General features: G+C 39.9%; 2 protein-coding genes across 3 annotated transcripts in view; both read right to left on the reverse strand.

Moving 5' to 3' along the window:
* The window catches only part of LOC145500468 (sodium-dependent glucose transporter 1A-like), a 31953-nt gene extending 17857 nt beyond the window's left edge, over positions 1 to 14096 (reverse strand). Inside the window, exons 1-2 of the mRNA XM_081479980.1 lie at positions 11752 to 14096; positions 7155 to 7440 (exon numbers count right to left, since the gene is read on the reverse strand). Of these exons, the coding sequence (XP_081336106.1) occupies positions 7155 to 7440; positions 11752 to 12054 (589 nt within the window). The 5' untranslated portion in view covers positions 12055 to 14096. The remainder of the gene's footprint in view (positions 1 to 7154; positions 7441 to 11751) is intronic.
* Positions 14097 to 15834: 1738 nt separating this feature from the next.
* Positions 15835 to 23733, reverse strand: LOC145499476 (uncharacterized). 2 transcript variants are annotated; one of them, XM_081478992.1, is made up of 8 exons: positions 23597 to 23733; positions 21869 to 22017; positions 21340 to 21502; positions 20615 to 20697; positions 19616 to 19841; positions 18738 to 18858; positions 17414 to 17459; positions 15835 to 17054 (listed from the first exon to the last, which is right to left on the reverse strand). In XM_081478992.1, the coding sequence occupies exons 1-8, from the start codon at positions 23646 to 23648 to the stop codon at positions 16968 to 16970; spliced, it is 927 nt and encodes a 308-aa protein (XP_081335118.1). In that variant the 5' UTR covers positions 23649 to 23733; the 3' UTR covers positions 15835 to 16967. The 2 variants fall into 2 exon arrangements, 1 of the variants encoding a protein (XP_081335118.1); XR_014050945.1 differs by having other exon boundaries at positions 17032 to 17054; positions 18154 to 18858.
* Positions 23734 to 23803: the final 70 nt, after the last annotated feature.

Below are 23803 nucleotides of genomic sequence, written 5' to 3' on the forward strand. Positions count from 1 at the left end.
CATAGTCTTTCCCGACTGGATTTAGCCAAACTTGTTATGGAGAAGTCTGAAAATACTAGTCCTTTAAATAGTACCAAGGAAATATCGAAGACCGCCCTCCATCTCAGAAAAGCTATCCAGGAACAAGAAATAAAGGCATCATGGCCACCCCAACCTTGCGAACTATCTGAAAATGCCGTGACCATTCCAGATGACCTCAAAGAGTTTTTGTTCACTATGCTAACTGGAAGCACTGGATTTCCGGGTTTGCAATCTTGTTCTCAAAAAGTTCAACGCCTCATAACCTCGTTTGGACAGGACTTGGTATTTGGTGTGAGTGGTGGACGACAGAAGCCCCCGGAGCACGTCCTGCTTCCTTACGCTGTAAAATCTCTTACTAACAACGTTGAACTAATTCAAATTTTAAATCGCTGTGGCCACGGGATTGCGTACTCCCAACTTGGAGAGATTAATACTGCACTTTGCCTTCCAAAGTTGGTAGCAACTTCATGCAACGAAGTTCCCCTCCCCCACAACATCCGTCCATTCATCAGTACCACTCTAGCCTGGGATAATATTGATCGTCTCGAGGAGACTTTGTCTGGTGAAGGCACGTCCCACCCAATCAATGGAATTGCAGTTCAAGCTAATCATTTTGGTCCCCAACCTCCATCAGCTTCAGAGCCAATCATTGTGAAATCGAAGAGGAGAAGTATGGAGTCTGTGGATGATGAAACTGTGCCTATCTATAATGCCGGCGAGCGCTGTGGGCCCCATACTAGAGGATATGTGGAGGTCAAGTGAAATCAAATCATGGAATGTGCATGGAGAAAGAACCTGCTATGGGTTTTAGTACGCATTCATGCAAGTCAGAAGCAATCTGTTCCTAGTTGGACTGGTTTCAATATTTTGGTGCGTAATAACCAAGAAGTTGCCAAGGATAACGTGGGCTATCTTCCAACAATCAATGCCCCAGCGACGAACATGTCAGCTGTGTACCAAGTCCCTACAGATTAAGGAAACTTTAAACCTCCAAAGCAGTTGTTGTGTTTGATCAGGCACTGTATGCTAAAGCAACTGAAATAAAGTGGAAACACAGGGCACAGTTTAATGACCTTGTGTTGAGAATGGGTGTGTTCCATACCATTTGCACTTTCTTGTCAGTGATCGGAAAGCGTTTCCAAGATGCTGGTTTACGAGACGTAATAGTCGAGTCTGGAGTAATTGCTGAAGGATCTGTGGCTGGTGTTCTAGAGGGCCGTACATATAATCGCGCCGTACGATTTCACAAGCTCAGGTATGAAGCTCTTAACAGGCTAGCATGGATGGGATCTAACTCTTGGATTGAGGAACATCATAAAGAGAAGAAGCCTACTGTTGATACGTTTTTAAAAGGACTGAAAGCGCTCTGTGATAACACATGTGAACAAGAATTCAAAGACACAGTGGAGAGTCCCTCATTTGAAGAAGTTCTGCTTGTATACGAGCTATCTCCGACATCATAATGGGAAGCTATCGAAGTTCTGGATGTCTTATGTTGACATGGTGGAAATATTACTTGGTCTGTTAAGAGGATCTCGGGAGGGAGATTGGGATCGTCACCTTTCATATGTCGGTGAAATTGTCCCGTGGTGTTTCGCATATGATAACCTTAACTACGCCAGGTACCTTTCAGCATATCTGCATGAAATATCACATCTACCAGCATCCGGACACCCTGGAATACTTGCGATCCGGAGGGTTTTCTTTTCAGATTGGCGAAGACAACCCTTTTGGGAGAATACCTGTTGATCAGACGTGCGAGGAGACTGTCAACAAAGACACTCAAACGTCAGGAGGAACTAAAGGTTTCAGTCTAAGGCCTAATGTAGTAAGCAAATTCTACCTGGTCGCTGAATACCGGAGCACCTTCCTGAGGCAACTCAAAGATATATTGCACATCAGTAGTTCTTGTTCCCAATACAAAGATCTACAACCAACAAGAATACAAAGAGATGAAGCTGATGTTCAATCCATAGTGTCAATTCTTCAAAACACTTGGCTCAACCCATTCAGCCCTGACCTTCAAGACCTCGTCTGTCTTTCCACAGGAAAAGTTGCCACTCCTGATGTAGAGCACGACTTGCTACAAGCTAAAGATAAAGGAGAGGAAGCCTACAAAGCATTCCGAGAGCAACGACTTCAGTCTAATCCACCCAAAATCAAGTTCCATGATTCAATCACGAAAGCTAAGCTGAAGACTTTTACTCACTTGAACAAGAAGGTATCAGTTAAAGCTGGTAAGAACCAAGAAGTGATCATCAAGGCCGACAGAAGACTGTTTGCTCAAATGATTGTCATCGCAGAGAGCAGAGACTTACAGATGAGAGAAGCGTTATCCCATCCTCTCGGACCACTCCCTTGGTCATTAGCTACCGCAGATGGCTTGATGCGTAAGACGAACAAAGCGTCCTTGACTAAACAGCTGCATAAAAATGTCGAAGCAGCAGATGCCATTCCCCAACCCTCAGCATGTGTAATAGATGGGATGGCTCTTGTCCAGTATTTGAAAGGTGATAAGAAGACATTTGCGGCGGTTGCTGAAACTCTTCCTTGCAGAGTTCTAAACGAAGGTGGAACAAGTGACAGGATTGATGTCGTCTTCGATGATTACAGAGAGGAATCCATAAAGAACGCCGAAAGAGAGAACCGGGGTGACGGTTTAGGAAGCGAATACCGCAATATTCAAGCCGAACACAAGGTTAAACAGTGGAGAAGATTCCTGTGTAGCTCAAAGAACAAACAAGCTTTCATAGTGTTTGTAACCAGCCAGTGGAAGAAAGAAAAGTACACAGAGAAGCTATCAGGAAAGACTCTGGTTGTCACGTGTGTCGAAACATGTTACCAATTATCGTCTGGAATAATGCAACCTATCAGTGAGCTCGAATCAACCCAAGAGAAGGCTGACACCCGAATCCTCTTACATGCAGCCCATGCAGCTAAATCGAGGTTTGCTTCGGTCGTCATAGTATCAGAAGACACTGATGTGTTGGTACTTCTTTTGGCCTTCAAGAGCTTTATTCCTTCTTCAGTATTCATTAAAAGTGGTTCACAGACCAGAGTGAAGTACATCGATATCTCAAGAGTAGTTGAGAGGGTTGGAGCAAGTCTATGCAGATCACTGCCGGGCTTTCATGCATTCACAGGGCGCGACACTGTTAGTGCTTTTGCCGGACGGGGAAAGGTTGCAGGTTATCGAATTGTAAAGCTAAATGTTGAATTTCAAGAGATGCTCCAGCATTTGGGTATGTTCTGGAATATGTCTGATCACCTGTACCATAGTCTTCAGAAATTTACATGCGCCATGTACTGCAGCAACCCTGGGACAAGCGACATCAATGAGCTTCGATATCGACTGTTCCGTTTGAAGAGAGGAGACGTTGATTCCAACCAGCTGCCACCCTACAATGATACACTGCACAAACACTCGCTACGAGCAAACTACCAGGCTGCTGTTTGGAGACGAAGTTTACAAAGATGCCCAGCCATCCCATCACCAGTGGGATTTGGCTGGTGTTGTGAAGACAACAAGCTGGTCGTAGACTGGATGGGTGGTCAGCCAGCTCCGCAAGCTGTTCTAAAACTACTATCTTGCCAGTGCAGTAGGTCCTGCAAGCTTCCATCGTGCTCCTGTATTGTCATTGGGCTGAAATGTACTGATATGTGCCGGCTTCAAGATTGCACAAACAGGCCAGATGATGACGACGATGTTTTATCCGTTGACGACAATGACGATGAAGAAAGCGAAAGGTAAGAATCTCATAACCATAGGAAAAATATGAAATAACATTCCTTATACATACTCTTACATTCGTAAGGTTTAGTTTCGAACGATGTACTCTTTTTAATGTATCGAGTAATGTCATGGCAACCGCTAAACGCTTTAAAATAACTTAGCTGTTATTTTTGTCTGAAATTAAACATGAGTCTTTGTTTACATTTAAGTGAAAATGATGCTTGACTGACGCGAAAAGGACAAGTCTCCAATGTGTTTGGTACTGGTATGCTTCAGAATGGATGATATCAGGACAAAGAAGACTCGTTAAGGGAGCTCTTTAAAACTCATTAGCTGAATAGTTAATCCAAGCCAGTGCTAGAGTAATCTACACATGATTGAACTTTTTGACAACGTATATTGCAGTTGTTATTTTTTAAAATTAGGAAGTGAAAAGCCTTATTTTCAGTGACTTTTATTTCAGTTGTGGACTCATTGACCATTTCCGTCTCCATGGCAACGAGACAACCTTAAAAAATTTCCTTCTTCTGCAATTGAATCAATGTCCTATTCTGCTAGGCCTAAAATGTATAAAATGTTGTTTGAAGAGAATTGTACAATGGACATCGCTCAGAATCTGAAGCTGTTAACCGGATCTGTGGTCATTAGGCAGTTTAGATGACGTCATTTTATCACATGTTTAGAGCAAGAAAGCTACTGATAGAAGCTTGCTATCATACCTTAAAATGGACTTCAGTTATTGCAGATTGAGAAAATACGTGATAGCACTGGTCCCTCCACATGGTACAAAAAAAACACTTTTGGGGGTCTTGGCCCATGGACTATTAATGAGATATAATTTTCCGATCGACAACGAATAGAAAGTTCTCTTTTCCGATGGAATCTACTCGACAGTATTGGACATGAGTGGAAATTGACTTTTCACATGAATAAAACATTTCAAACGTGGGGTAAGTCTCTGCAGTTACCATATGCTAATGAGGCAAAATTTTCACCCAATATGGTCTAAGTTCTCGTAAGCGACCACCTCCTGTGAGCGACCACCTAGGCTTGACATTTTGGGTGGTAGCTTACGGGAGGTTCAACTGTCCTTAAATTCACTGGTGCCTATTTATACAAGCTGGGTGGAGAGAGGCACTGTGAGAGTTAAGTGTCTTGCCATCATATAGGGCTGCAAATATTTTTTTTCTCTCTTGAAAGGACATATGCCATACTAAGACACCATCTTGGTCAGACAAAACAGATTGTGGTCGGACATCACCAAAAAAAGTAAGATTTACTCACGGTAGATTTTTATTCATTCTTACAGTAAAGTGATTTACCGTAAGGTAAATGTCCGCACATCATGTCCGACCACAGTTGGGATTCGTCGGACGAGCAAATTTTGGTTAGCCAATGTCCGATGACTGACTGTTATTTGCAGCTCGGATTACACAATAGTTACTCCATTATAGATAAATTTAATTTATTGCTATTTAGCCAAAGTGGTTGCAATCAAAAAGCAACCATCCTGATACATCGGGCAAAAAAAGGTAACCCCTTCAGAAAATAACCTCTCCCAAAAATAAGCTCACTACAGTGCAGATATCGGGTGTAAATTTCCCTCCCTCCTATGATACTTCGACCCGCAACAGGGTCGTTTGAGAATACAGTGTATGCCCATAGGCTTATTATCCTTGAAAATGTTGAAGTATTTGTTAGCAACTGTATTGAATTACATGCACATGGTGAGTCTGTATCGAGATGAACTTTTGCAATGGATAGCAGGGCATGGTGGGGGAGGGGGGGGGGAGCTGGTCGAAGGACAGTTGGAAGCAAATAGACAGAGCCAGGAGCAATTGCACTGGATTTGAAATCTGGAGTTCCCTGGTTCAAATCCTCCACCCTACCGCTATCTTCGACTGCGTTGTGTAAATAGCCAACTGGTTAGCCTCCCACCAGTTGGGATTCTTAATTATTATAGTTTATGTTCTATTTGCAATATTTGTTTGATTATTTACATGTATTTACAGTGTCCCCCAATTAGCACGACAGTGCTATTAATACATTAAACATAGTTTACTCTAAAAATACCATAGTTGTAGTCAGGCACGATAAAAGACAAATTATCCGAAGTACAACACGTGGTCGACGCTCTAAAGATCAATGGTTATGCCGACCAATTTATTAGAAGCTGTCAAAGTACCATTGTTTCTACAAACCAGTCTCAAACTAAAAGAGGTGTTGTTACTTTGCCGTACATTCAAGGAACTTCAGAGAAAATCGCAAAAACTTTAGATCACTTCAATATCCATGTTGCCCACAAACCCGTGAGACCGTTGGCTCTATTTTAAAAAAACCTAAAGACAAATTCAGTAAAGACCTATCAACAGGAGTGATCTATAAAATCACTGTAAAGACTGTGACAAAGTCTATATCGGTCAAACATTGAGAGCCCTAAGATCCAGGACTAGAGAACACAAGAGAGCGATTTTCAAGGGAGACAGGAATTCTTTATTAGCCCAACATTGCATACAAAACAATCATGATTTTGACCTTGATGGCGTCAAGATCATTGACCCCTGTTCCTAATAGTCAAAAAGATTATTTTTAGAAGCGTGGCACTCAATTTGCGAACCGAATACCACTAATGAACACATTTACATTCCTGACCTTTACAAGGCCCTTGTCAATCCCAAGTGACGTTTCTGCCGCTCTTTTAAAGCACTCATTTGCATTTGTAGCCATTTATGTTGAAGGTTATAGTATTTTAACCGAAACGTCCACACAAAAAGTTGTTTAGTCAGTGACAACAAAATTTTAATTCTCATTTTTATAGTTTACTTATTTATTTATTTATTTATTTACTTATTATTATATTATTATTACTACATGTATCTCAAGCAGCCAGTTTTAAAGAAATGGAAATTTTGTAAATAACCATCCACATCATTGAACTGATTCACAAAAGAGCCAAGCCAGGTGGCCTGACACAAACATGAGAGAGACTTAGGGAGAATTTTAAAGTTTTTGTCACATATATGGTCTCATGCAAAATAGTTTCCCTATTAGGGTGCTTTAAATTAACTGGCTGGATTAAAATTCTCTCATTATCAATGCCTCAGTAGCCACTTCAAAACAAAACTCCAAGAAAATTATCTTTACATGTACCATATTTCATTATCTCCCTAAGCAGCATTGGGTAGAACTTTCCAGAAAATATATCCAGGAAATTCCAATCCCTTGTGTGCGGGAAAAATGGTTAGTTTCTGGAACCGCACATTAAATTTGTCAATTATCTAGTAAAGAGTACGATATATCAAATTTGAAACAGTGAGACTGTTACATTTTACATTTTATGGCAAGAATTCTGCTCTGACTGATGTTGACAACATTATTAATATTATTTGATCTCTCAAACCTGTGTCAAGTGATCCAAGCGCCACTCCTAACAGTGTTATGACAACCACCAACCCATAAATACTACTAACGTACGGCAAAACCCACATCATCAGAGTGGCCCACAAACATGACAGCGATAACACCACGTGCCCATTGTACTTGTCAAATAACCAGCCGCCAACAATGCTCCCAGTGAGGTAACCAATAGAGCGAGATGTGAATGCATATGACATGTGTGCCAGGCTTGTTTCAATTTGACAGGACAACTCTATCAATGTGGGTCCTAGGATTGCCACAGAAGTACCCTGTGTAGAAAGGGAAGAAAATTGTTACTATTAATAAAAATGATGCAATATTAGTGTCAGAATCACTTAGCCATTAAACTGGCTTTCCAAGAATTTCTGTGTAATTAGCTTAGACTACAAGTAGTCCCTCTTTCGCTTAGTCATTCAAGCACGTTGTGTGGCCATTTTTTATTGTGGCTTTCTTTCGCATCATGCATGACGGACTAAGCAAAAGAGGAACTACTGGAAGTCTAGCCTAGTGTTAGGTAACAGTAATATCAATGTCTTCATTTTGAATTCACTTTATAAAAAATCAAACATGTGCGAAAAATGCTCAAACATTGTGCTCTAAACCAAGCAAAAAGATGGTCTAAAACATAAAAAAAAAACTTATAACAAGCTGTCTGGGTTTGCCTGGATTGTCTCTGAATCAAAAACAAATTAAATGTTTGAAAGAACCTAGAGGATACACACCATGTGCTCACCATTCTTCTAACTATGCCCATGTCCACTGCAGCACCAGAGAGATTAGTTGAACAGACCATAGGAACAGTGAACAGACATGCAAAAGACAGTCTGTTTGAGGTCAGAAACATAATGGCTTGAATGATATAATTTTTTTTCTTATTTTCCTGTCAGTGTATCTGTAAAACTCTGAGGGTGCAGTAAATCTAACATTTTCACAGAAGTAATTCAGCCTAAAATGTGTTTTGCAGGCTGCTGGGGTAAATTTTCATTAGCTATGTTTCAGCAGCTTAGTGTCCCAAATTTTCGTCTGCAATCCATCTGAGGTGAGATAAGATTAGTGTACAAAAATTGTGTAGTTCCACAAAATATTCTCTCCCCCAACTCCACTGAAAATTCCAATATTAAGGTCATTCCCCTGTATTGCATTGCGCATCCTTACTGCGCATAATTTATGGCGTCATAAGCGCGCGTTCGTGCACGCGCACATTGAAAACACGGCGGATTTGCCTTAATATTAAGTTCTGTCAGTTGAAAAATGGCTACAGCTGGCTAACGAGCTCAGACACCCCAAATGTTTTTCCAGTCATTTTAATCAACTAATCATTAGCTTTGCGTGAGAAAAGACTGATCTGATTTCTATGTTTGAAAATGGAATAAATAACTAAAGAAAAATAGCAGCTGCATTGTAGTCTTTTCTATTTTGCAGTTTGATAGCCGTAGCAGGCAATTTGGTTCCAATATTTTAACAAAGATTCAGCTGTCTGTCAAAATCAAACTTAAAAAGTTTATTTGTGTCCGACACAAGTATTGACTGTAGTTTGAGGTGTATTTTCATGAGTCTGGGTTCACAAAGAGTTTACAATAACTTAGAATGCGTTCTTGTAATAAGCATTAAATAATGCTAAAATGGGACACTTTCAATGCCTCACTGCTCCTTAACGAGCACGGGCACCCCCCTTTTTATTTTATAATTTAAGTTCTCATATGATAAATATTCATTGGACAAAGTTTGAACAAAAATCTAAATCCAATTTTATTTCAGGGGAATTGCCTTAAGCTTCAAACATTTCTATATCTTTTTCTTTAGTCTTAAAGAACCCACCCCCTCCCCCTCCCTAAGGAAATTCCAATTAAATCTCTGAAATAAAACACCCGAAATTCTAGTGTCTGAAATTTTTTGCAAGTAATGAATTAGTAACAATTTGCAGTTTTAACAATAATTGCAGAAATCCTTGTGTGCTCAATGGCTAATTTTCATTATTACGAATTGGATCACTGGCTAATGCAATTCGAGCATTTTCATTGGCTTAGCCATCATGGGTTGTCAGCCATTATACCTTATGTTTTAAGAGTTTTTTTTTTAGTTTAGTTTTCTATATTTTAGGGGTGTTTTCAATATTCCAATATTCCACTCACGCTTGGTGGATATCGGATGATTATAATGATAAGCCAACTCATATCCAATGCACGCTCATGGAATAATTGACAATTAAGAAATGGTAAGCGTGCAGCGTGCAATTATCCGGTTATGGACACATGCGGGAGGTTGCTAAGCATGAAAGAAGCATAGAAGAAAGAAGCTTCTTGAGTGCTTAGCAAACCTCCCAAGAGCATCCATAACTCGATAGTTCCACACTGCATATTTACCATTTCTTGTATAAACATATTGAGACTTTTGAGATAATATTTATTAAATCTCATCCTGCTTACATCAATTTAAAACCGCGTGAAAATGTTCATTCAAAAATCTGACAAAGCAACACACCAACAATTTTTCCTGGATTGCGGCGAGTTATAGTTTTAATATATTTACTTGATCAAACAAACAAACAAACAACTTCAAACTGCTCAGTTAACCTAAATATCAAGCTGACAACAAACGAAAATAATTATTGTAGTCGGTAAAAGCGTTTCTCAAAAGTTGACTAAGCTTACAGTAAACTGGATCAGTTTTCTGGAGAATTGAAAACAAACTGCACATGGTTGAAGCTTTTGGTGGCTGAGCTCTCTGTCCTTCATGGCCTCTTCAACAAAAGAACAATATGGAAAGAAACATTTCTCAAAAGCGAGAGTGGAGAAGAAAGTGAACAAAAACCCCTGGCTTTGAGCTGTTAGAGATGCTCTTATTCAATAGCAGGTTTGTGGGTTATGATGTCCTTTCCACTTTGTTTTAAATTTTATGAATTGCAAGTCTAAGGCTGAACTTAAACACATGAACAGCTTTAAAGGATGCTTTGTTACTTTAGTTATTTGGTAAAATAAGCTTAACTGAGCAGAAGACTGAGGCTTAAAGGAAGATGTCAGAAATGCAAGCTTACATTTGTGCAAGATGCAGACATTCCTGCGAGCAGCTGTTTCTTCAAGAGTTCAATTCACGATCAAACGACGAGCGATCTAGCAAAACTGAAACCCAGGATCTGAAATAATTCATCAGAGGCTACCTATATTTGAAAAACTATCATCTTTAATTAATGTTTTTGGAACAAAAGGATTTTGTTTGTAAGACTTCACTTAAAACAGATATTTGCTAAAACTCTCATGTTCAAGTTTTTCTCGCCAAAGGCATTTCAATGGCTTTCGGCTGATACAGACCAGTTTGTTGTTTTGTTGGTCCATCTCCGAGTGCTTGTTCAACCAGCTCATTCAACTCCTGCTCGCTTAAATTAGCAAGGTGGAGGCCCGACAAAAACATTGCGCTAGAAATTTGGTAGCTCACAGGAATTATCTTCCTCATCTCCAAAAGAATTATTAGATTTTTCCATATTTTAGGCAAAAAAATAGGAATTATGCCTTAAAAAAGTGGCATCGTTAAAAAAAAAAAATTTCTGAGAAAAAGTACAAATAAACAAACTGACATCAGCATGCAACCCACGGGCAAATGGATCGAGCATATCAGCCAGTCAGAATGCGTGCTCGTCTAAGGCTATGTTATAAATGTCCATAAGCCTGCAGACACATGAATTTATAATTTATGCAATAATTTATTGAAAAGAAAAAAACAAATTACCTCAGTTTTTCATGTGTCTGTCCTGTTATTGACAATGAATTTCATCATGTATGTAACATTGTCAAAAGGTCAAAGTAGCTGTGGATGTCAAATTGTCCGCTCTCACTCGTTGCATGGTCATCACATAAATTATAAATTCATGTGTCTGTCCAAAACGCGACAATGAAAATTAGCCAATGAGTGCATGAGGATTTCTGCAGTTCTTGTGAAAAAAAAAATTACGCCAGTTTTTCATGTGTCTGTCCTATTATTGACAATGAATTTCATCATAACATTGAAAAAGTAGTCTGCAGGCTATCACCTATCCACAGCTACTTTGACAGTGCTGGCAGACGCATGAAAAACTGGTTCGATTGCCTTTCTTCGATTTGTTTACCAGTCGATCTCGAGGCTTATTGTCATTATAATAGCAGCGACATATATGGGTTATTGACCAAGTGTGAGGTCAAGATGGCTGGATATTGGCCAAGTTCTATTTTTTCCGTGTTTATGGACCGAGACGGAGTCGAGGTCCATAAACACGCAAAAAAAGAACGAGGCCAATATCCAGTAATCTTGACCGAACAAGCTTGGTCAATAAAGGATTTATTATGTGGCTTTCGGGGAAATTTTTCTTGCGGGACACGGCGAGTAGTCCCGAGCGGGCAAGATAGCTCCATCTTGCCCGCTCGGGTAGCCAATCACAGTGCAGGATTTGGTTCATCTTGCCCGCTCACGGAGCTAGCCATATAATAAAGCAGCATATTGTTTGTGCTCAATGAGGCGAGCATCTACACTAAAAGTCACGCAAGCTGTAACAGAACATTCCTATAAACATTTTAGGTTCACTGCAAACATGAGTAAGAAATTCTGCTCACCAAGCCGAAGAAACTGACAAAGAGGCACACAGTTTTCGCCACTCGTACAGATGATGACGAATATTTCGCCACAGTCGCCGAACCATTAGTATTTCGTGAACAAGCCGAGGAAAGATTTTCACGGTTGGCCTTTGAAGTCCGTATAAAGTCGACCATTTCGTCATCTTCATCGTCCCAAGCGCGCAGAATTTCCGCCATTTCGTTTGAGCTTGCTTGCTGACCCAGATTTCTACCGCCTCTTTTGGCAGTCGACGACGATAATCCAGCCATTTTACAAGTACCGAAATGTTCAAGAAGTCGCATAAACGTCTGTCATCGCAAGAGGAAAGGGAAATTTGAGAGCTGAATTTAACGATGTTACACGTAGTCCAGAAAAATAACGATGCACTGTTTACATCACACAGGAGTCCATTTTTTGTTTTGCGAGGATCGCATTTCAGGCAGTCACAAGACGACAAATACTCTCCCTACCAATACCTAGACGGGAAATAATCTCTAAAACAAAATTATTATGTCAAGAAACAAAAAAAAAAATTGCTTCATCCTGGAAAATTTGCTATACGCCTACTATGTTTCAAATTCAAGTGAAATGCTAAATTTCAGCATGTCACGGACTCTATATCTCTTTCTTCCCTACCCTACCCCATAGTGGCACTTAAGTTGACAGCCATTTCCCGACAACGAGTGTGTGAGGTCAAGCCGCTTGGAAGAGCTGGATATTTTTATTTTCAATTTGCGAGACGCACTTGCATTCCATCAACAAGCCAAAACAGGTCAATGTGAAAAAGGCCATTTCTTGATGGAAACAACGAGTATTCTCGCGAGGACACGGTGGCTGATGGCTCTAAACGCGCGTGGAAACCGTCTGCGGGAGGCTGGATACCATTTTGAAAACAGCTAGCTCAGAGATTACCTCATAGGGTTATAAAAAGGCATGTATGCATGGGGTTTTTCATCCTCTATTGTGCAATTTAAGTTGCATTTTTTTTATAAGGATAAGCATGATAAGTATAAAGTGGACTGGGAAAAAGAAAATGGGAAGGGCTGATGAGTCTCACGATATGAGCCACATTTTGCACATTGGCAAGAATCCATTGGATTCCTGGACAGAGGAACTTGGATTAGTATTAATCCGTGGATTATGATAATAATAATAATAATAATAATAATAATAATAATAATAATAATAACAACAATAATAGATTATAATAGGGTTATTATAATCTGGTAATAAATTATTATAATCCAGTAATAGATTACTATAATTCAGTAAGAGATTACTATAATTCAATTGGAATGATTAGATTATTATCAATAATATCATCCGATATCATTATCTCTATTATAATCCAGATAAAATTCCCGTGAATGTAATGAATGTGAATGGATATAACAGATCTATATGACAGACACACTGCAGACATAACACGGGACTGACGAGACATAACACTGATCACATCAGTCACATGCTATGACGATTCCATGCGTATGCTAGAGCTGGTAGATACCACTATGTTGACCCTAGGAGTAAATGAATAGGAACAAGCGCCTCTGCGCCAGCGAATCCATGCCATGGGCATGTGCTTTTACAAAAAAAGGGGAGCTTGAGAAAGGGAATAACTACCAGCTGCATGAGAATAGTGAGAATCCCAAAGACACTAACTGTTTCGAGGTTCGGAGCCGGCATATATCACGGTGGATTAATATTTATCAGAATAATATAATTCAGATTAAGGCATGGCTCAAACCTCAGTAAAGGATTACAATAATCTATTGCTGAATTATAGTAATTTATTACTGGATTATAATAATCATCAGGATTAATATTAATTCAATTAATATTAATCCGAGTTGTCCTGTTTGCACCAAAAGGAAATTAGTGATCTTCGATAATTAGAAAGACGTTTGCTCAGAGGGTGGGAACAAGATCCAGTTAAGTTTCAGTCAAAGCGAGGAAATGCTCAGGATACTAATAAATCTCGATAACATCGAAATGAAAATTGTCTTAATTTCATAGACAGTTCACCACTTAATTAATGAGGAGAAATCTGGGGCGAGTCACATCTCACAGTGGTTTGTGGACTCGCCCCAGATTTCCTCTTGTTTCTAAAGTGGCTAATTTGGACGGATGAGAATGCTCCAAAAAACACCATCAGTTGTTTACAAGGTCGCAGTTTGGCTTGCAAAAAATTACCTTTTTCGGTACATGTAAAAAAAACCCACCCTCTTTAACACTTGCCAGGTCTCAAATTGCAAAACACAATAGACCATTTTACAGTTGTCTGCTCAGTGACCTGGCCTTTGTATGGCAGCGAGGCTAGAGTGTAAAACAAGTTGTTCTGATGCTAACTGTGGTGTTATTGTAGCTCATTGTAGTTTCACAGAACTCGACCATGCACTGCATTTACTTGTGAAGTCTTTTTTTGTTCCACAGGGCTGGTTCGTGGGATTCTGTCTGGGTTGGCTGTGGATGTGGGCAGCAACATTGCTTAACAATCAAATCCGTCAAACGGTCCTCAGAAACCAAAAGCCATGACACTTCATTAATGTTCAAAGTTTATTGGTTTATATTCAATTTCTGAACGCCATAACAATTTTAGTGTATGCTATAAAAAATATATCTATATTCTAAATATTTTGCTTTTTTTTTAATTTGGCTTGTTGCTGATGTTAATCCACTCATAAAAAATGTTTGGGTAAGAAATTCTCATCAACACTCTGCACCGATAAAAACATTTCTCATATACAAAAAAATGTTGAGCCAGCCATTCTTAACACATGAAAGCAAATTTTCATATCAGTAACCCTGAACTAGTACTATTGCTTGCAACAAACAAAGTACTTAGATAAATCATTTAAAATTGCAATAAATTAACCTCGATATAGGAATGTTCGATTTTTTAGAAAAAGAATAGAAAGTGATAATTATACCACAGCACTTTTGTGAATCACTATTAAAGTGCCACTATGATGAAATTCTCGATATCCATTTCCATTTCTTTACATTTTCGTACACATTAGGTCTTTCCTAGATATCTTGCCAAATTTCAATTTTCTACGAACATTAAAACTCGTGGTTTTTGGACCTTAATTTCCGAGAATTTACGGCCGCCATTAATTTTCCTTGTTCCAAGTCTTGGTTGAAAATTGGAGAAAATGACGTCATTTTCTCAAATTCTCAACCAAGACTTGGAACAAGGAAAATTAATGGCAGCCATAAATTCTCGGAAATAAAGGTCCAAACGACATGAGTTCTAATGTTCGTAATAGATTGAAATTTGGCAAACAATCTAGGAAAGACCTATTGTGTGCGAAAATGTAAAAAAATGGGTATGGAGAATTTGATCATAGTGGCACTTTAAATTTTATTACTGAAGTTTACAAACTAGGAAAAAGAGTACAGTGATAACTGAGAACACAGACGAACAAATCTTAAGGGGTATTTTTCTGTCAAGAGGATATTTCTTCATCTAGGAAAAAAGGACTGACTAGCAAAAACTCAAAGAGGTCCATCTGTGAACTGTCACTGATAAATTGAAACTGCCATACAAGGTGTGGCCAAAAATTACTTGCTAAAAAAGTAACATCACGAAGTGTAGTAATTAAAATAAATTAAAGATACACCCGTTTCCATTATTTTTAGGTACCTGATTTAACTGTCAGTTAAGCACGTCTACCTCTGTCAGAGTTTTTGAATAGTACTGGTAATAGACTGAGTGGAGTCCTATTCGGTCTGTGGTTATATGAGTGATTGTCATCTCAAAAAAAAAATTCACGGGTAAATGGTTTTGGGATATAGATGAATGCTCAGAAACAAGGTTGAACCAAATAAAGCACTCAGCCACCTTGTTCTAACAAATCGAATATGGTTTAGCATGGTCTGTACTCTTATCGACAACGATGTGTCATCAGTGGTCAAAATGTTGTGGACTCATGAGGCACAGCCGAGTGAGTCCACAACAAATGACGCGTATCGTTGTCGATAAGAGTGCAGACCACGCTTAACCACATTTCAATTTGTTTTTTACCACAATATAAAGGTCAAAGAAAATTTTTTTTTCAGAGTGCGAGCTGAAAAGGCATTGTGTGACACACTGACAAGAGCAGCGTTGTCTGGATCGACAACGGCAAATTAGCCAATCAGATTGCGAGATCAGTAGCAATTGTGGTATAAATAGACGCCATGTTACTGGACACTGTTATTAGACACTTTGTCTTTGGACAGCAACGCAGCTTACGCTCAGTGGTGAGAACCAAGCAGATTTGTCATAGTTGTGATCAGGCATGTCAGTCAAACCGAGGGAAAAAATGCAATTGAACATAAGACTGCCAACCGGCAGGAACCAAACCAGCAGGCTATTGAGAGGAGTAGCCAAGAATTTGAACTCGGAACTACCAAGAACATGTGAAATCTTTCACATGAAAATGAGTTTAATTTGTCAGCGAATAAAGAGCTAAGAGAATTGAGCTGAGAGAAACTTAATGTTACCTTCACCGGCAGTAGTGTACAATCCAATCCGTTTAAAATAAACTATATTGCGGTGGTTGCTGTTAGATACTTTCTTTTACCAAGAGAGCGTGAACTTTTGAAAGGTAAGAGATCAAGTTATTCCTCGATATGTTCCTTACTCCTAAGGTAATCCCCCTCAAGTTATTTTCATATCACATCTCAGATCCCCGGGAGAGTTTAGAAAGAGCCACCAAAACATCCACGCACACGAGTGGCAACATTATCCGCCAGAGAACTGGGTACTATGTCTAGAAATAACTTGAAAGGGATTAACCTTAAAAATAAAGCCTATACGTGGATTAACTCTTTAATCTTTATCCCCTCTTGTGTTTACTTATTCCTTTCAGTGCATATATAGACCTTTGATCTTATCTGCATTGGGAGAAAATAGCGTTTCGGGGTCGGAGAATCCAGTTTTTGACCTACATTGCACCTCAAGGCCAAGGAATTCTTATGGAGCCAAGCTGATGTAAAATATTAACTTGCGGAGGGCTTGGTTCGCAACAATTGACCCCAAACGGCTCAAGCGCCTCTCTTTTCGGGGACTTCTCCAAGAACTTTTCCGGACATGGAACATTACCACATAAGGGCCCTTTTTTTTCCCAAGGGCCGTATGAGTAGTACACTCCTGAGCACAGCTCCCTTGCTGAGGACCTTATTGCAATTGTGTACGGCTCTTTCATAGGGTCCTTTCACATCCAGCATGTTACTGCACGGTGATTACATTGTAACAGTTGTTATTGACCAAGGGCTCTTCAACCTCGTCATAACCATGGATAACCGGGGGCATAACCTGCCAAAGGAGAAAGAAAGGGTCTGAGAACTACAGCGAGAAAAACTAAGAGAAGAAAAACCAACCAAAGTACGCGATGTGTCAGAGTCCAGAAACAAGACTTGTCACAGATTTTTTCAGCCGCAAACAATCGCTCTTTCAGAAATGCGTCTTCAAGAAACTATTGCTGGACTCCAAACCTGATTCATATCACCTAAATAAACGCATCAAACCTTTTTTTCAAGTCCCCTTGTATCATTTTTTTCATCTTCCTCAAGAAATCATGTTTGATTTGCCCGAAAGTGAAAACCTAAGTAAACCTCATCTCTTGATGAAAGATTTTGCAGATTGAACTCAGATTGATTGTACTTGAGTCTTACCAGAAAATCGCTTAAGGGAGGTCCCGATGTTCCGTTCTCACGCCTCCTGGAAGAAAAAGGAAAAAAAAACACTGGTAAATTACCGAACTGTTAAAAGAAATGTTGATTCCGATGAGCAAATTACTGCACTATCCTGGTATAACGCAGAGATCGTTCAACTGCTTCTGAATTGGAAACAGACCGAGTTCAGTTTCCCCCACGTTAAAATGTGAGCAATCCCTGAAGTTTGAAGTGGCATGGGCTGAGTGACTAGCAGCAAGATGTGTGGCAAATTCAGAGCAGGAAAGCGCAATAAGCATGCGCGAGTTTTGGCTGTGTGCTAGGCTCCAAGTTTGAAAAAAATGGCAGGATTTCGTTGATCTTTTGAACCAAAAGATCGAGTTACGAACTTTATCTGCTTTCCCAGTTAAGTTTTCCTGGTGAGCAGCAACATTTTAACGTCACTAATGGAAAGCTGGTGTATTGTTTTCCTAGAGAATCAGTTTTTGTTCAGACAAAATTAACCTAAAGAAGGTTTCCAAACCCTTTATTTCCCAACAATATACAAGAAATTTCAGTGCGAAGACACATTTTTGCCACAAACACTCTTTACATATTGCATCCATTCAAGCAAACCAGTGAATATATAAGCAAGAGAGCCTCTCAGCAGGCAGGGGGAGACTTCTTTTCTCAACAGTGAAATGCGGAATAACACTTGTGCCCAATTATAAATAAATCAACCAAATGATATCCTCGCGTACCTTATTAGCAGTCCGCTGTTCTTTCTACCATTGCAGCCTGTATTATTACCTGAGCCTGCAAGTAGGGCTAGGGATGCACAGAAAGCTGTGCAGCATGTTTTTAAGCTTCTAATGTGCCAATGTTTCTATTGTAAACTCATTCCCAGGCTTCAATCGTAGTTCCTGGGCCTCTATTTTTCACCGCAGTCAATCCGTCCCCGGTAACTTTATGTGCCTGGAACTATACTGTAAGATCTACATCTAAGGAATAGTAGTGTGGGACTCTGCTCAAAAATCAGTCCATTTTGTTTGGTTTCCTGGTATGTTTGTTGTTTCAAAACTATTACTATCTCGATCTTGAATGTATTGTAAACTCAGCCAACAAAAATAAAAGCTTCTCGGGACTGGTAACTACTGGGACTTTCGAGAAAGGAGCCCCTGGTCACAATCTCTTAAGTTTCTCTACATCTCCAATAGCTCAGCAACATCTCCGCCCCAGCCCCCCTTGCGCCAACTACCCACCCCAAAGTAGGCACTCACTACCCCTCACTGGAAATTCACCTCCCTGTCCTCACTGCCCACTCCTGAATGTTTATCCACCTTACCTTCTGTAGCATGTGACAATAATGATTACTAGAACTACGCCCATTACTGCTCCAGCCACGCTCATCAACACAGTTTTTGTGACACTGTTCTTTGAATTTGTGGGACCTGAGGATGAGTTACCTAAAGGAAGTAACAACAAGCATATAGGAGATATACGATACTATGCCATATCATATGCAATACCATGCTTAACAAATTGACGTCAGTTTTTCATGCATCTGTCTTGTTATTGATCATGAATTTCATCATAACATTGTCAAAGTAGGTGTGGATCCACAAGGCAATAGCCGAGTGGATCCGCAGTCAATCAGCGAGCCGAATCGGTCCCGTCCAAATTTTACTTTCTTCGACATCCCCTCATGCGCTCCTTTACATCGAAAGATTCTCCGACCAATGCGAGTCCAAACATCTCATGACTAAAGCACTTTGAACGTAATTGAAGATTACTGTACGTTTTCCTTGGTTTTTGGTTTTAAATATAATGGGACAAAACAGACTGCGTCCGATTCTCGAAATCGTCATAAAGAGCTTGCTGTTGACCATCCCTGAAATGAAATCAACACGTGAGAAGAGTATAGGGCATTGAACAACAAGCTCTCGTTCTTCAAAAAACAAACTGTTTTCTCTCCTACAATGAACATCTGTAGGCTGTGACCACAGTTGTAAGCTCTAGGGGTTTCATGAACGTTTTCAGCAGAAGGACAATTGGTTTTCACAGGCGGGCAAAACTCTTTGAACTGAACTTTTTTTATAGGAAAATCTTTCTTCCAGATGTTCAAACCTGGCAGACAAAATTAGCCTCACGGCCCGCCAATATGCCTGGCGCGTCATCCTTAATGAAACCCCTGAAGCTCCGACAGAAGGTGTTTGTATGCACCTTTACGAATGCTAGGAGTGAGGCACATGTTGCTGATAGAGCTACACAATCCTGGTTCATTGCACAGTTTCATCCATACATGGCAAGAGTCAGACAGTTTCACGGCAGTTATGACTGCACTGCGAGCGGACGTGTCATTGAGTGTTACATTTCCCGAGCCTTTTGAACAGTGGTACAAAATCAGTGTACTCTTCATGGGACCACTGAAATGTTCAGTGTGAGGAATCTATGATAAAAGAGAAAAAAATGAAGCATTTGGTAATGCATTCCCAGATCTTTGATTGGCCCAGCATGCAGCCATTGGATATCAGCCATTAGTATCACCCAACTAGTGGACTAATGCAAATCCTGCATTTTGATTGGCTACGCTACCAGTGGACTATTAGTAATAGTCCTCGAGTAGCGAAATTGGCGCAATCGTGTGACGCTTTCTTTCGTTTTATTCCCAAATAAATATTTTTTCAACTTGCATTTGCTTACTTTATTATTGCCTTTTCTGCCCGACTAGTTGGGTGATACTAAAACAATTAGACCCTTCGCCCTCAAGGGCCACGGGACAATAGCCCATTCGTCTTCGCCTCATGGGCTATTGACCCGTATCCCGTAAGGGCTACGGGTCTAACTGTTAATTATACCCACGCCCTACACCAAGGCCAGTGGAAGGTGCAGTGGCCTCGTGGTTAGAAACTTAGTGCGCTTGTCTCCGGATTAAGAGGTCCAGGTTCAAGCTCTGGCCGGGGACATTGCATTGCGTTCTTGAGCAAGACAGTTTACTCTGACAGTGTCTCTCTCCAGCCAGGTGTATCAATGGGTATCACCAAATTGTTGGGATAACCTGCAGAATTTTGCAATGGACGAGTATCTCACCCAGGAAAGGGAGGGTGGGGAGGGAGAGTAGGAATACTCTTAGCCACTTTATGCTACAGTCACTGTCACTTGAGTCAGCTGGACTTCATTAATAAGTACCGGCTTTACTTGTCATTGACAAAGATCACATACCCTCCAGGTGATCATCAATCCACGACCACTGCTAACATTAATCCAGTGACTACAGTTTGTAATTAGTGGAGGATCCCTTGGTGCTAGAAAAAAATAATTAATGAAAAGAATTACCTGTGAAACAGTCTGTGAAATTCATCCTACACTGTAGGTCACGCTTAGCACTGAGATTGTAGGGCGTGGCCCATACAGTACAGTGCACACACCACTTCTCACGAATCTTTCTCAGAAAAGGTGAGACTAATAAGAGATCTTGATGTGATTACATAAACTCAACTGTCAGCTGACAATTCTTTGTTTTTCTCAACAGATTGCAACAAATAGAGATGGCAGACCTATGCACTTTTCACGAAATTTCCACTATGTCTACACATCGTGTTCCATTAAGAGCTGGCCAAATGCAGGCTAATCACAGTGCTATTCAGGCTTACCGTACCCAAATTCACTGTTAGACAATTGGAAGCCAAGTCCACTGACCTGATATCCTGAAATATTGAGGCACTGGCCCGAATTTGACTCAATTTTGTTTCAGTTGATTCCACACCAAAAATACAAGGCTAGACTATAACATTATCAAGAACCTCTTGAAATAAAGAGATAGGGTCTTATTTGCAAACTCAAGTTAACTTCACAGTACAATCAAATACTCCAATCTAACATCACCAAAGGAGATTTTCAATTATTTGGAACCTCATGGTCACAATTTTTAGTACAGTGTAGCTTACCTGAGACATCTGTTCTCAGTGTACGTTGTGTCGCCTCACTGTAGATACCATATGTGTTTGTGTTTTTCTCTGCATACCACACCAGTAAGTAGAAATGGTAGCGGGAGAATCCAACCAGGTCATGTATTAGAGCATTAGTCTCTGGTGCTCTCCTGGTCAAGCTCTACAACAGCACCACAGTAGTCACAGACATTAAAATAACACTTTATTAAGATGTTTAAGTCACTAATAACTTAAATAGTCATGTACGGCTAGGAAATCAATTGGGTTGTCTTATCTGTTGATTTATTATCAGACTGAGTAAATAACTTCATAGTGATTGACTGCAGCAAATTATCAAAATGTGCGTGCACTCATAATTAATATAATAAGTGAATAATCATGTAAAAAAAAATTGGCATATGATTTCATGGATTTAGATGAATCAAATTACCCAGCACACCCTCAGTAAATAGTGCACACTATAAACATTGTATCGTGTGAAACAAATTCCAAGCTAAGTACATACATCTACTAATAAAGTTTTTACCTTATTGTGGTTATCACCATCTTTATGGTACAGAATAGTATACTCCACCTCTATGAGTCGGCCTCGTCTGGCATCTTCCCATGAGACTTTCACAGTACCGCGTGGCCTCACTTCTTTGGCAGCAAGAAAAACTGCAGGTTGTGCGGTTGCTAAGTGAAAAACAGGCTGAATATTAAGAGTTGGTTTAATTTAATCTCTTTCTGAGTCATCATTTCACAGAACACAGCAGACAGTATTACATTCATGCGCCTGCAATGTGTACAAAGGGCTGCTGTGCAAAGGGCTGCTGTACACAGGGGTTCCATTCAGGGCTGGGCACCAGGCAAATTGATTGGCTGTGAGGATGATTTTTCCCGCCTGGTTTGACCATCTAGAAGAAAGTTTGCTTATAACGAAGTTCACTTCAAAATTTTTAATGACACCCCTGTAAACATAAGTTACTGAAGGTGATTCCCTAGTAAAAGAGCCCGCCATAGAGTTCGGATGAAACTTGGTATGCTGTTGTTACAGGACAAAAAGATATTAAAAATGTAGTAATAAGAGGGGGTCACCGTACTTGTTTTCATGCCACAGTGCTGACAAATATGGTTATCTAGGTGACTTTTGGAAGTCTCTGTGCGCAACAAATAAGGTTGATTATTTTTCAATACATCGTGTTATATCACACAGAGTTTGACTTTCTCTCATTGAAATTATGAAACAAAAAGTGGGGGTCACAGTGCTCATTTAAAAGAAAAGGAGCATTTATTTCACTATAGAGCTTAGTTTGAGTGAAATCTCTTACATTCTGAACGAGCACACGCTCATGTGCGAGCGCTAATGATGCGAAAATCGTGCTCAGTAAACATGCGCAATGCAATACTAAGGAATCACCTCAATCACCCTTGACAAGCACTGCACCCTCTACACACATTGACCTATGATTATAAAACTCATTCTTATTGCATGGTGATTGCATGCTTGGATTAATCAGAGGCAAAAATGTTTGCCTCGAGATCATGGTATACTATGAATGAGATCCATCAAGTATTTTTCCATTCACACATTATATTCACTGGCTTCAAGGTCAGTAATAACTTTCATGTGATCTTATGAAATCACAATATACAAATTGTTTTTTGTGAGTTCAGAAGTTCACAGGAAAGCCAAGATAACCTCCCCCACCATTTGATAACCCACATGACAGGGCTAGGAATAAAAGTCCCAAGAACTCCAGCTCACCTTTGGACAAGCAGCCCTGCATAAGTCTTAATTTACTTTTCTTTACTTAGTTGGCAGCTGACTTACCTGGGCAAATAAAAAGTTACCTGCCCAACAGGGAAATCAGAGACTGACTTACATATTAAACTAGTTTTAAGTAACACATCTCTAATAGTTGAGTGTTGGAAGGTGCCTGAAAGTTCAGTAGGAGCCAGGTGCAACTGTGTGAGGTAGCCATGACAATATTGTGAGCAGCTTACAATAACCTAGCACAGTCCCAATGTGCCTAATTTATACTTACCTAGAGGGAAAGCAAGGATAGGTGGAGCAAAATACTTTACCAAGACTGTAAGCAAAGAGCGACCAGCACAAGCAAAATGACCCCATAGGGAGAGCTGTAAACTGAGCCTTGTAAAAGTCCTGAGTTCACCCCACATTAATGAAGGAGACAGCTGGCCAGCAATGTCTTGAGTCTAACCTAGTCTAAATCGAGCCTCATTTAATAGCCTGTCACTAATAGACACTTACTATAAACTATGCTGTTCAGGGCATTGTAGGTGAATTCAACTGGACTACTCATTCTTGACCCAAGAACATTGCTGGCTTCAACAAAGGCAATATAGGGTACTGGAATAAAGGTGCGTGGATAAAATTGATAAAGAATCAGCTGGATTTTACACATGAATTGACCTGACTCTGATTCCTGTTGGGGACGTACACCTTCACAGAGAGTTA

This window comes from Orbicella franksi, chromosome 10, assembly GCF_964199315.1.
Source record: "Orbicella franksi chromosome 10, jaOrbFran1.1, whole genome shotgun sequence".
Classification (NCBI taxonomy): Eukaryota; Metazoa; Cnidaria; class Anthozoa; order Scleractinia; family Merulinidae; genus Orbicella; species Orbicella franksi.